Source organism: Monodelphis domestica, chromosome 7 (assembly GCF_027887165.1).
Source record: "Monodelphis domestica isolate mMonDom1 chromosome 7, mMonDom1.pri, whole genome shotgun sequence".
Lineage (NCBI taxonomy): Eukaryota > Metazoa > Chordata > Mammalia > Didelphimorphia > Didelphidae > Monodelphis > Monodelphis domestica.
The window spans coordinates 147,740,712-147,755,595 of record NC_077233.1 but is presented as its reverse complement, the minus strand read 5'-3'; the positions used below and the strand labels follow the sequence as shown (position 1 = coordinate 147,755,595).

Here is a 14,884-nt window from a genome sequence, read left to right as displayed (position 1 = left end):
AAAGAGGTACAAAAACTTAACTCAGGAAAAGAATTCTTTACAAAGTAGAACTGGCCAAAATGGAAAAAGAGATACAAAAGCTTACTCTAGAAAAATCATGTCTTGAAAATTAGAATTGGGCAAATGTTTTCATGAAACATCAAGAAGCAATTAAACACAATCACAAGCATGAAAAAAAAAACAGAATAAAATGTGAAATATCAGATTGGAAAAACATCTGACCTGGAAAATAAACAAAGGACAGATAATCTAAGAATTATTAGACTCCCCGAAAGCCATGACAAAAAAAAAGAGCTTAGACATCATCTTCCAAGAAATTATGAAGGAAAACTGTCCTGCTATTCTAGAACCAGAGGATGAAATAGAAATAGAAAGAATTCACCAATCACCTCTTGAAAGAGATCCAAAAAGGATAATTCCCAGGAATATTATAGCCAAATTCCTGAACTCCCAGGTCAAGGAGAAAATATTGCAAGTAGCCAAAAAAGAAACAACTTAAATATCATGGAGCCACAGTTAGGATAACACAAGATTTAGCAACTTCTAAATTAAAGAATAGGAGGACCTAGAACAGGATGTTTCAGAAGGCAAAGGAACTAGGACTTAAACCAAGAATCATTTACCCAGCAAAACTGAGCATAATCTTTCGGAGGGGGGGGGGGATGAGTATTCAATGAAATAGAGAACTTTTAAACACTTCTAATGAAAAGACCAATTTGATTCTCAAATACAAAAATAAGAGAGTCATTAAAAGGTAAACAAGAAAGAGAAATCAAAAAACATTCAATAAGATTGAACTATCTATATACTATTTACTTACATGGATACTTATGTATACTATTTACTTACATGTATACTTACATGGAAAAATTATTGGGCAGTTAGAAAGAGAATAGACAGAGGGCAAGGGTGCAAGTTGAATATGATAGGATGATATCTAAAAATTAAATAAAAGTAAGACAATGGCAAGAGGAATGAATTGGGAGAAGAGGAAAGAGAAAAATAGAATGGGATAAATTAGTGCACATAAAAGAGATATGAAAGATCTTTTACAGTGGAGGGGAAGATAGGGGAGATGGAGAGGAAAACATGTGAACCTTACTGTCATTGGAATTGGCTCAATGAGGGAAGAATATACACAATTAATTGGGTATAGAAATCTTTCTTAACCTACAGGAAAATAGGAAGGGAAGGAATAAAAGAATGGGGATTGGGGTTGATAGAAAAGAGGGAAAATTGGAGCATATGATGGTCAGAAACTAAATGGGGGAAATAGAATGAAGAGTAATCACAGTAATAATAATGGTGCAAAATGTTTTACAATAAATCTCTCTAATAAAGGTTTCATTTCTCAAGTTTCATAGAGAAATGAGTCAAATATATAAGAATACAAGTCATTCCCCAATTGCTAATGGTCATAGAGTATGAATAGGTAGTTCTCAGACAAGGAATTAAAGCTCTCTATAATCATGCAAAAAATGTTCTAAATCAATACTAATTAGAGAAATGCAAATTAAAACAGCTCTGAGGTACCATCCCACACCTATCACATTGCTGCTATGATAGAAAAAGAATATGACAAAAGGAGGTGATGTTTGAGACACTAATGCACTGTTGGGGGAATTGTAAGTAACATTCTGGAGAGCAATTTGAACATATGCCCAAAGGGCTATAAATAAAACACTAATAACCTTTAATCATTTACAAGGTTTGTATCCCAAAAAGACAAAAAACAAAAAGGGAAAGGACCTACATGTAGAAAATTTTTAAAGCTCCTCTTTTTGTAGGGGCAAAGAATTGGAAAGTGAGAAAGTGCCCATAAAATGGAGACTGTCTGAGTAAGTTATAATGTATGATTATAAGGAAATGCTAGTGTGCTGCAAGAAATGATGAACAGGAGGAACTCAGAAAAACCTGGAAAAACTTACAGGAACTGAAGCAAAATGAAATAAGCATAAGCAAGAAAATATTGTACACACTGCCAAAAATACTGTACTGTGAATTTGTGACGCACTTACCTATTTACCAATGCAATGATCCAAAACAATCCCAAAGGACTCAATAAAAAATGCCGTCTTCTTCCATAGAAAGAACTGATAGAGTCTAAATCCACACCAAAGCAAATTTTTTTCACTTTTTAAAATTTCTTAATTATTTTTGTTCAAGTTTCCTTCCACAAAATGATTGATATGGAAAAAATTTTACAAACATGGTCACACTTATCAAATCTTTTTTTTTTTTAAACCCTTATCTTCTGTCTTAGAATCAATACTGTGTATTGTAAGGGCTAGGCAATGAGCGTCAAGTGACTTGTCCAGGGTCACACAGCTGGGAAATGTCTGAGGCCAAATTTGAACCTAGGACCTCCCATTTCTAGGCCTGACTCTCAATCCACTGAGCTCCAAGCTGCCCCCACACTTGCCAAATCTTTATGAGTTTGCTCACCATGGTCAGTGAGAGAGGGAAAGAATTAGAGACTCAAAATTCTTTTTAAAATGTTGGAAACTGTTTTTACTTGTAATTGGAGGGCAATTTAGATTATAAAAAGAGTTTAAAAATGATGAGCAGGTTGATTTTAGAGAAACACGGAAAATTTTGCATGAAATAATGCAGTGAAATGAACAAAAACCAAGAGAACATTGTATACAGTAACAGCAATATTATTCAAAGAATAATCGTGAATGATTAAGGTATTCTGAGTAATATGAGTATTCAAATCAACTAAGAAAGACATGAAATAAAATGCTCTCCACATCCATAGAAAGAACTGATATATGGAAGTATGGATTGTATGGTTCCACATATATATTTGTATTAAATGTTGACCTCTAATGCAGGTTTGGGAGGAAGGGAGGGAAAATTAAATGTAACCAAAAAATAATTTAATTATATGTATAATTTAATTTATTATATATAATGATTACATACAAAGTTCAATATATTATATATACACATGTAAATATATATGTGTGTGTGTGTGTGTGTATAGATGCAGCTTAGGCAGGCGAGTGTAATACTCCCTGATATCTTTGTAATACACCAAATCCATTTTTCTTATTCCTCTAACACAAGAAGCTTCCTTAGGAAACCGCTGCCACTGTTGTCTGCATCCCTGGTTCACGAATGCTCTGAGAAAGAAGCAACGTCTCCCATTCTCAGTAACTGTGAAGTAAATCATAATTTGGGGGGGAAAGTTTAGGTTTCTCTGTTTCCTTGTCCCCTTTTCCGGGAAGGTGAATCCTTTAGGCACATTCCCTTTCTCTTGCCTTTCCAACTCGAACCCCTAGCCCTCAAAATTTAACTATCAGCATCTGAGCTTTTAGGGACTTCTGGGAACTACATTTCCCATGAAACCACGCCGCTTTGGGTACCCTACTGTCGGTTCTCTAGAAACAGGCTTTGCTTCCCAGACTGGATTGGTTGTGAGGTGTCGGAGTTGAGGACAGTAATTGGTTGTAGGAATTTTGGGGGGGGGGGGGAGAAGGGGAAAGAAGCAAGATGGCGACGGGTGAGAAGCATCTCGACCCTTGATTGGGGAAGCTGCCTCTCTCCAGAGCGGCTGGCCAAGGTGGGGCGATACTTTGAGTGGTCCGTACTTGGGTGAGGAAATCTCTCGGGGGAGGAGAGCGCGTTGAGGGGATTGGGGGGAGGGGGGAGGGGATGGAATTTAAAGAGAGAGAAAGATGACCTGGTCTCGGGGAAGGCAGCTTTGGGAGGTGAATGCTTCCCTCCCTGGGAGGAGCCCCGAGCGTTGCCACTACCGGAAACCTCGCAAACCTGGTGCTATGGACCGGTCAACCCCCAGTCCCCCAAGCCCCAGGCTGTCATCCTGAGGTGAGAGGCTCCTTCTACTTCTGTGCTGAAGACTCGAAGTCTTGACTAGCAACCCCAGCTCGCCCTCCTCTCCTTTACACCTCACCTCAGTCTACCTTCCTGTAAGACCAATTTTTCCTTCTAGTCTGTTGGTTTAACTGCAAGTTAACCAGTTTCGTTTTAGATTTTGACCAGGAAGAGCAACTTAAACCTTTTACTAGCCAGTAATGTTTTGGCCAGATTGTTCCATTCTAATATTACATAAATATGGCTCTGGTTTTAGAATGACATTAAGGATCAGTAGCTTAAAATACGGCTTCAGAATGAAAGCACTAGATTATAGTCTTTGGATAGTGACATCTAAATGAACGCGTCTTCCTTTACCTGCATATAGACTAATAGGGAGAATAAAGCTAGTCTCTTGGGTGAATTCTTTCTTCTTTAGCCTTCTCTGCTTTCCAGATTCCTGTTCTTCATAAAGAAGGAAAGCCCCAGAGATTAGGAGATAAATGGCTTCCATCCGTGCTGCTGGGTCCCAGGTAATGTGTTGTTCATGCTTCCTACTGAAAGCATATCCTTTGTTTCAGAATGTCGTCTGTTCCCAGGGAACCCTGAAATTAATTCTCCTTTTATGATAGCCATTGTTACAATTTGCTTAGAGCTCTCTCAGCAAGAGGTTGGGACATTAGCATTAATTTAATTACTTTGTTATTTGTGCCTTTTCTTTCTCCTTATTCCATTCCAGAATGAGAGGGAATGGTGAATAGAAAAAGCTTCAAGCCCCTCTCTATTCCATGAAGTTTGTTCTTAATGTTGCTTGTGGTTAGGCAGAGAGATCCAGGAAAGGACTTAGAGGGAAAAGTTTGGCCAGATTTCCCTCTAAATCTGAGAATTCTCCCCTAATTTATGCTATAGACACTGCCTAAATTTCTCAGCGAACTCTCATGTTAGTATTTTTGTTATAGAATTCAGATATATCCAAACAATAAATCTAATATTAACTGTGAAATTTATATTTTACCCCATGTCATCCAAAAATATTTCCTTTTGCTTACTTACTAATTTTGTGGCCTTCTCTTTGTTTCTGGGTTCTTATCTAGAAAATGAGGAGATTGTAGTAGATGACCTTTAAAGTCTTTTCAAACTCTATTTTTATGAGCTTATGAACTAACTCCTATAATATATCACAATATATGTGCAGGAGTATGATTTGGATGCTAGTAGGCACAAGAGGAGTGATTTTCATTGATATCATCTAAACACAATGACTATTTTGTCATATATAAACATATATTATATATAAGATCATAGATTTGGAAGGAATCTTAGAGGTTATCTAGTCTAGATTCCTTATTTTGCAGACGATGAAAGTGAAGCATGAGGCATTTGCTATTTAGGAAATCGTTTAATAAAGTTTATGATTAACTTGGAAGAAAGGCTTGTGGGGACATGATCACTGATTTTCAAATATTTGAAAGGCAGTGTGCCTTAGTGGATAGAAAGCTAGCGAGGAATATTTAGGGTCAAAATAAGTGAGATGTTATTATAATGTGGTACTTTAATTGTTAACATTATCCCATTTTTTAAAAATCCCTCATCTTCTGTCTTGTAATCAATACTGTGCATTGGTTCTAAGGCAGAAGAGCAGTAAGGACTAGGCAATGGGGCTTAAGTAACTTGCCAAGGGTCACACAGCGAGGAAGTGTCCAAGGCCAGATTAGAACCCAGGACCTCCCCTCTCTGGACCTGGCTCTCAATCCACTAAATCACCTAGCTGTCCCCTCAATAAACATTTATTAAGCACTTACTGTGTTCCAGGCATTATGTTAAGTGCTAGAGAAAAAAAAAAGAAATAAAATACAGCCCTTGTCCCCAAGGAGCTCACAATTTAGTCATATACCCTAAGGAAGTGAAAGATAGAAAGGTCTCCTATATATCAAAATAATGTTGGTAGCAACAAAATGTGAATGAAATAAATGCCTGTTGTTTAAAGCGTGGCTGAACACATTGTAATACATTAACATAACGGAATATTACTACATGGTAAAAAACAATGAATTTGAAGATCTCAGAGGACTCTAGGAAGATTTATATAAACTGATATAAGTAGAACCTGGAAAATAACATACACAGTGACTATAACAGTGTAAAAGGAAAGGAAAAAACCTAAGTGCTTTGTAATTTAATTATCAAACTTGGATCTGATGAAGAGTTAAGAAAATGAACTTCCCTTCTTTACAGAGTTGGGAGGAATATGGATTTGGAATATTGCATATACTGCCAGTTACAGTTGATATATTGGTTTTGCCTAACTGTTTCTTATCTCTTTTTAAACAATTCTTTGTGACAAGGGATGACTAACTGGAAAGGAAAGGCATTTTTATAAAGGTTATGCAAAAGTATATTAATAATTTTTAAAAAGAGGAATTGACTTAAATGGTATTCCTTTATATGGTAAGAACCATCTATACTGAATGGGGTAGGGGTTGGGTGGGTGTCTTGTATTCTTTCAGGCATCTTTGATGTTCGAGGACTTAGCTGTCTATTTCTCCAGAGAGGAATGTGTGAGTCTGGATCCTTCTCAGAACTCTCTCTATTGGGAATCTGTGCCGAAGAATTGCAAAGATTTAAGCCCATTTGGTAAGGCCTTCTGTACTGAACAACCTTGGTGTATCCGAAATTGAAGGGCAGTTTGGGGACCTAAACTTTAATAGTTTTGAAAAAGAACATAATTCCCAATCAACTTCTAAACCAATTTCCTGAATAGCATTGAACTTGTCTTTGGTTCTATAGAAAAAGCCGTTTTTATATGCTTTATTCCATACAGTAATTTCCCCTGGGATCATGAGATTATAGTCAGAAGTAGTTTGATTTTTTAAATAAATTACCACAAGACTGAATATGTTACTGGGATGAAATTTCCAGAGTTGGGTCATCTCTAGAAATTTGGTATAAGGGAATACATAATTTTTTGTCTTGATCTAACTTTCAGTCGTATACTGAATAATATCCCACCAATGCAGGTTGTCAACCATTCTGAAACTTATAGTCTTAAAGAGTAGTTTGAGATTCTTAGAAATTAAGTGACTTGCCTAGGGTCACACAGCAAGTATATGACAGTGGTGATATTAATTTATTAAGAAGTAAAAAGTAGAACCAGTAAAAGCTGGGACTTAACTGAAGAAGCTTCTTCAGTTTTGGATGCCATATATTATCATTTGGGGTTGACATACTCTGGTGCATTCCCTGTGATAATTCTATTCCTCTCTCTCCTACAGGAATTCTTGTTTCCAAATGCTCTTGATCAAGTACCCAAAAATATTTGTGATGTTCCATTCCACATTGGGAGAGGCTTTGCCTTTATTGTTAATAGTTACTTCTTATAATATTACTTTCCTGGATTATCTTTTAAAAGAAACAAAACATTTTGAATGTTTATTTATGGAGAGTTTTTGGGTTTTTTTCCCCAACTACCTCAAGTCTATAAAACATCATTGGAATTGGTTACCTAAGCCAACTCTTACATGAGTCCTTTGGCAAAACAAAAATTCTTTTGTAATATGAATAATAAGTCTATGGTGTATCTTTAAAAATAAATTTTGATCTTTAAAATTGAGTTTTTTAAAATGGGAGAACATCTATTGGAATTTATTTAATATTTCTATGTTGTATCTTACTAAAAATGGCCTCAAGTTACAAATACTATTATTCATGATGTTTAAAACACAAAGTAATAAAAACCCAAAACAATGATAGACAAAAAGAAAATATAGAATAAATTACTAAATAGAATGCAACCATGTGTCAAAATAAATTAATTATATATTAAGTACAATTAATATCATAAAAAGACGAAATCTGTGGAATTATTAAAGCAGGTTCATTGAAGAAGTGGTGAACAGGCCCAAAAAAGTTGGATTTGGATAGATGGAGCAATTAGGGAAACAGAATGATCCAATGCAGGAATCATGGCATTTTGGAGGGTAGGGGTTAAGGAGGTACATCTGATTGAATTAATGAGTATTCACTGAAGAGTAGTTTTAGGGAAGTAAAAGATGAGTCAGATTACAAATTGCCATGAATGTCAATATGAGGAGTTAGGACTTAGTATGCTAAACAGCAGGAAAGTATTGAATTTTTTTTAGGTCAACAATAACATAATGAATATAATTATTTTATTATTATTATTAAGATTTGTGCTGTGGATAATGGACTGGAGGGACAGAGACTAGAGGAGATATGCCAGGTAAGAAGCAATTGTAATCTAAATATGAGATGATAAGATCTGGGACCTAGGATGTGGTAGTGGGATTAGAGAAGAAAGATTCAGATTTTTGAAGAATCAAAGGGTAATGACAGTTAATATGAAAAGTGAAAGTGGTTGACGAGTTTGGGTCATTGGAAGAATGGTTATACAGGTAACTGAAATGAGAAAATTGATAAAGGAGGTTGAGAAGAGGGAAGATGATGAGATCTGCATAGTATTTTATAGAGAGAGAGTTTGAGGTATGATGGGGCATCCAAGTTGATGTTATCCAGTAGGCATTTGGAAATATGCAACTGATGCTTGAGTTAGAGGATAGACTAGAATTTGGGGAGTCATTCACATTCAAGTGAGAATTGGAACTATGAGAAAGAATTTACAAAGAAAGAGAAGAGATTGAGGAATGAGCTTTGGGGAAAATATCAACAATTAGGGGTAGGATGAGAAAGAAGAAATTGGTAGCATGGAATAATTTTTAAAAAGATTATGCAGGAACAGGTAGGTGGCACAGTGGATTGAGAGACAGATCTGGAAACAGGAGATCCTGGATTCAAATGCAACCCCAAATAATTCCTAGATGTATGACCCTGGGCAAGGGTGTGCATTGCCTAGCTCTTACTGCTCTTATGCCTTGGAACTAATGCACAGAATTGATTCTATGACAGGAGGTAAGAGTTAAAAAAAAAAAGTATATGCTTGGGGTCGATGGACGGGTGTTCAGGCCCTAGCTCTGCCGTTTATTTGCTGTGTGACCATAAGCAAGTCATTTCATCAGCACCAACCTTAAGTTTCCTCATCTGTAAAATTAAAGAAATAGACTAAATGATCTCTGAGGCCTCTTCTAGCCTACTGAAAGGGTAAGAACAAAAAGAAAAAAAATGCAGCACCAGGGAAACTAAGGGAAGAAAGAATATTAAGGAGGAAAAGATGACCAATAGTGTTAAAAGTAACAGAAATCTCAAGGAGAAAGAAATTATCCAAAGTGGCCAGAGGTTGTCTACAAAAGAGCTAATTCAGTAGCATGAATTTTTTTTAAATGTCTGATTTAGAGAAGGAATAAATGATGAAAAAATGAGAGTGATGTAGTGATTAGTCCAGTTCAAGAAGTTTAATTTAGAAAGAAAAGAAAAACCTATACATGTTTGAGACAATTAAAAGTATCAACAAAGGGGGAAAACTGGAAATGTTAGAGAAGGGATAAGTAAGGAGGTATAGTCACTGGAGAAAGGGAAAGGGATGATGGCTAAAGCATAAATGGGATTGGAGGGGAAGGCTGGCTGTAGAGAAAATGATAGATCTTTCTCTGAGAATGAGAGAATATATAAATACATAGCTTGATATGGCAGGATAGGGTGCTTATTTTTAAGTCGGGAAAGACCTGCATTCAAACCCCACCTCACTTAGTAGGTATATGACCCTGGCAAAATGGTGCCTCAATTTCCTCATCTGCAAAATGAAGAAGTTGGACTTAATGGATTCTAAGGGTCTTTCTAACTTTAAATCTATGGCCATATGATATCTTGATTTTCAGAACATCTCCCAGAGATAATACTCTTTATCTCTTACCTTCCTACCCCCACTGGGGTTTCTCATATCCCCAGGAAAAGACAGTGACTCTTCCTTAGAAATAAATCCACAAATCAATGTTCTCAGGAATAATGGTTCACATTTATTAATGCTAATAGTTTATTTTAAAGAAATATAAGTCCTTTATCACCCACAAGGGTGAAAAATTTGCCTCTTTCTCTTTCCTTATTTGAGAGTATTGACTCCTAGACATGACTTTGCAGCTGGAAGAACTTAGTCCTTCCATTTAGTCTTTGCCCTCTAACTCTATCCTAATTTGGTTAATATTCAACATAATTAGAATTCACCTGCAGATTTTTTTGTCTTTGCATTAGACATCACATAAGGAGAAGATGATATTTGGATTCTCTCTTTGTATCAGCAGGAGACAACAGTGAAAAGGAAGAGGAAAATTTTCATCAAGAAAATGGTGAACTTGAAGCAGTGTCTTCAGAATGGTACAAAAGAGACATTTCTCTGCTTCCTAAATTGGGGAAGGACTGTGAGAATGAACCAAAATTCCCTGATCAGAAACAAGTAGATATGCCCATTTTTCAAGAAAAGAGATTTATAAGTCTCTTGATTACTATTGAAAATTCCACTCAGTTTGAAGAACTTTCCCAGTGTGTAGAAAGTAGAATCTCTTGTACCCAAGAACAGGCAGCACCAACATCCTTTAAATGTCTCCTCTGTGATAAAGCCTTCAACAAAAGAGCATATCTTATTTCACACCAGAGAAGCCACACAAGAACAAAACTCTATAAGTGCATTGTCTGTGAGAAAAACTTCAATAAAAAGTCAAATCTCAGTGCTCATGAGAGAGTCCATACAGGAGAGAAGCCTTATAAATGTGATACTTGTGGGAAAAACTTTGCTCAGAGATCCAACCTTGTTGCACATGAGAGAATACACAAGAAATCCCAAACATATGAATGTGCTAATTGGGGAAAAAACTTCAGTCAAAGAACTTACCTCATCCACCATGAGATTATCCACCTAGTAGACAATACTAATACATGTCATATGTGTGGGAAAAGCTTCATTTGTAAGTCAAAGTTTATGCAGCATCAAAGAACTCACACAGGGGAAAGACCTTACAAGTGTTCAACATGTAATAAAAGATTTAGTCAGAAATCAGATGTTTTAATTCATCAAATAATTCATACTGGAGAAAAACCTCATAAATGTACTGAGTGTGGTAAAAGCTTCACTCAGAAAACAAATCTCAGCAGGCATATGAAAACACATACAGGACAGAAATCCTATAACTGCATTGACTGTGGGGAAAGTTTTGGTAGCTTTTCACACCTTATTACACATCAGAAAATCCACATGGAAGAGAACCCCCATAATTGTAATCAGTGTGGGAAAACATTTATTTGGAACTCAGATCTAATACACCATCAGAAAATTCATACTGAAGATAAACCTTATAAATGTCCTATATGTAAGAAAAGGTTCACTAAGAACTCAAATCTTGTTGCCCATCAAAAAATTCATACAGGAGAGAGGGCCCATAAATGTAATAATTGTGAAAAGAGTTTCAGTCGGAGTTCACATCTACTTATTCATCAGAGGATCCATACTGGAGAAAAACCCTATAAATGTTTCATATGTGAGAAGAAGTTCAACTGCAGTTCAAACCTTATTACTCATCAGAGAATACATACAGGAGAAAAACCATATAAGTGCACAATGTGTGAGAAAAGTTTTAGTCGCAGCTCAGACCTTGTTAATCATGAGAGAACACACACAGGAATAAAGCCTTTTAAGTGTGTTATATGTAAGAAAAGCTTCAGTCGAAGTTCCCATTTGGTAACTCATCAGAGAATCCATACAGGAGAGAAACCCTTCAAATGTGCCAAGTGTGGGAAATGTTTCAGTGATAAATCCTACTTCAGTTACCACCAAAAAATTCACATTCATTAGGACTGAAGAAATGAAGACTATGTTCTTTTAAGTTGGCCAAAGATGCTAAGATGAATGGAAGTAACTTGAAACCATGTGACCAAAATTAGAATCTGAAGATAATAGTTTGATAAGTGGAAAGATGAAATTTAATGTTCAGTTGTATAAACAGAAATATTTTATATTTGTGTTGGCATTTAAACAATGAATTGTTCAAGGTTATTAACACCAGCCTGAAAAGAAAAGCTGTAATAACTTGTCTTTCATTATTAATTCCCATTGAATTGTTCTAGTCTTCTTTTATTTCTTTCCTGCCATTATGCCACATAGGTTATGTTATGGGAGGCACAGGGAAAGAAGTATTGGGATTAAATAAGTACAGAATGTTTTTAAGTTGTCTGAGAATTCCAAGTTAGTTGGAAATAGCTAGAACCTTGGTGAACAAGATTAGAATACGAAGATTGAGTAGTTTGGACTATGAAAAGATAAAGTTAAGTTCAGATTTATAAACAAATATTTTATATTTGTGTTGAAACATCAGGTGGATTTGTCAAGGTAAATGAAACCAGCTTGATTAGAAAAACCAAAGGGGCTAAGTTTTGTCATTGATTCCCATAATTAAACCTGTTTGACTGTCCTTTTAATTCCATTTTGATTCTTCAGGTTACATTATGGGGTAGATCCCCAGATGAAGAACATATCAGTTTCTAGTCTACCTAACTCCAATTCAGTAAAATCATTTGGTGATATTTCCATTTTTCAGATATTTATAAACTATTATTCTACTGTCCTGGTCAAAAACCAAGATACATGACTATAAAGTAATATATAACTTCCTTGTTTTTTAAACCATCGGGCCACAACTTTGAAGTTCTAAATGAGTGTTGGAACTTTTGAAGTAGTCCCCCACCCCCACCCCCGGAAGCTACAAACATTCCATTGGTGCTGCTTTTCCTCAAAGATGTGGAACTTCTCTTTGGGAACTGTTTTTAGAACCTATCACATACTACTTTGAAAATCCAAATCATCCTTTGAATATGGATTTGCTTTTCAGAATCAGTCAAAAATTATTCTGAGCCAAGAATCAGGTCGTGAACACTCAGAGTTCAAAAAATAAGGTGTAACTACAAAGTAATAAGACCAAATTTCCTTGAATGGAGTTCCCACTAAAGCATTTTGACCAGCATCATTGGACTAAGGATATGGTTTCTCAAAGGATATGACTTCGAAGACAACATTCCTATTAGGGGATCAGGGAAGCAATATGGTATAGGAACAAGCCTTAGAGTCAGAAGACTTGGGGTTCAAATCCTAGTTCAGCCACTTACAGGTTGCCCTTGGCCTAGTAAATTTACCCTCTGAGCTTTGGTTTCCCTAATTGTGAAATGGGGCTAATACCTTACAGGTACTATAATCTTACAGGACTGTGGCAAGAAAGCAGTTTTGTGAACCATAAGTACTCTAAGGTTTTTTTTTATTTTTATAAGAATAAGTTATAGAATCTTTCCTAAATTAATCTTCTTACTTTGTAATTACACTTCTTTTTCAGCTTCTTTGGGTTGGGTTTTTTTTTCCATAAATGAATCCCTTCAATTCTTTATCATTGTTATGACTTCTTTTTTCCCCTTTCCTTGGTTCCATGAGAATGGAACATCTCAGAAGTCTATACTCTGAAATGTCTTGTCTTAAAGAACAGTTGATGGAGAAACAAAGGAATGTAGCTATTTCTGGATTGATCACATGGGAATTAGCTTATTGATCATATGGGTCCTTAGCTCCAAATTATACAGGTATTTTTGTTCAGATGTAATTCAATAGTTCTTCATGTGGTGGTATATGTTCCTCAAAAATTTCATGTAAAGCAGAATTACTTTAACTGTGCTGGCAGAGTTTGTCATTTAAAGGAAGGCTTTGTGGTTTTTTTTTTTCCTTAATGCAGATGAGTCCCCCTCAATCCCTGGCATTTAAGTTTTTAAGAAATCTAAATATCTATACGTTGGAATTTACTTAGAGATACATATAACTGTGTTGTGTATTCATCATCACTACTCTAATGAAATTCTTTTTTTAAATTAACCTTAACAGGTGCTTTAGTCAAACAGTAGTTCTCAGACTTTTCCGTTTTGGACCCCTCTTCCATAGAAAAAGGACTAGCATCTACCAGAATACCTTGTACAAAGAACAGCTCTTTTGTTCTAATTGAATACCAACTCCACCTATTCCTGCTTGCTATGGCAAAAGAAACAAAATTATTTGATAATTTAGTGAATGATAAATCTGTTTTCAAAACATTTATGTGTGTCTCTGGGCTTTAATATCTTCCTCTAAACAACAACAAAAATGAATGATAACATTTGCCTTACATTTCACGTAAGGCAAAATGTGTTATATATTCTAAATGTCTAGTTCTTCCTGAGTTAGTTAGATCCTTATTTAGTTCATATTTTGTGAATTATTAGAACTCAGACACCCATATTCAAATATAAACATAAAAATATTCGACAACCAAATGTGAATAATTTTAAAACTTTTTCAGTCATTCACTAAGTCATGGTTACTCTTTGAGATACTAACAAAGACTTAATAATACAGAATTGTGTAAAATCTAAAATTGTATCTCAAATAATAAAAACATTATAGTTTAGGAGGTTTATTAAATGATCATTAGAAATCAAGGAATAAAGAGGATACAAAATAAAAACCACATGCCCATGGCTGGTTAGCCATTTTCAGCCATCCTCACTCACCATCATCACTGCTGATTGTTGCCCAAAAAGAGGATGTGGGAGGAGTTACCACCAGTTAAAAACCAATAACATGATCCCTCTAATGTGGAGACGCAGGAGAGATTATAGAGAATTTTGGGAAATACTAAGGACTCCTGGGGAATGAAGTCAAAAGTTCAAAAATCTCCATTTATAAATTCCCCCCTGAGAGCCAAGGAAGACTAGTCTCTCTGATGGGTCTTGTAAACATACCAACTTTGAAATTACAATAATTTGAGGATAAAAGGAAAAGAGAACAAAATCAATAATTGCTAGGCACATTGACAAAAAGCCAGTTGGGGGGGCAGTCCCCTTTGGCATAAGAGTATACATACAAAACAAAGGCATTCAACCCCACACAGTTCAAATCACCACATCCCAAAATTCACTCTGGATCTTCTGGTGCAGGGTGTTGTCTATGCAAACATCTTAATGGTTTCTTCTCCAAACAGTTCACTTTCTGGATTTGGAGAGGTAGAATGTTTCTTATCCTAAAATTACTCTCAAAAAGAATTTAAGCTTTGCAAATATTCATACATTCCCTCCTAAAGAGGGTGTTGAAAAACAT

General features: G+C 35.6%; 1 protein-coding gene across 15 annotated transcripts; it reads left to right on the top strand.

Annotated features, from left to right (window-relative positions):
* The first annotated feature begins 3,477 nt into the window (after positions 1-3,477).
* LOC103106619 (zinc finger protein OZF-like) lies at positions 3,478-13,842 on the top strand. 15 transcript variants are annotated; one of them, XM_056805806.1, is made up of 5 exons: positions 3,485-3,568; positions 4,276-4,352; positions 6,368-6,453; positions 8,006-8,059; positions 10,026-13,842. In XM_056805806.1, the coding sequence occupies exons 4-5, from the start codon at positions 8,053-8,055 to the stop codon at positions 11,570-11,572; spliced, it is 1,554 nt and encodes a 517-aa protein (XP_056661784.1). In that variant the 5' UTR covers positions 3,485-3,568; positions 4,276-4,352; positions 6,368-6,453; positions 8,006-8,052; the 3' UTR covers positions 11,573-13,842. The 15 variants fall into 15 exon arrangements, with proteins under 15 accessions (XP_056661780.1, XP_056661787.1, XP_056661784.1 ...); XM_007499100.3 differs by having other exon boundaries at positions 6,327-6,453; positions 10,029-13,842; XM_016424109.2 differs by having other exon boundaries at positions 6,327-6,453.
* Positions 13,843-14,884: the final 1,042 nt, after the last annotated feature.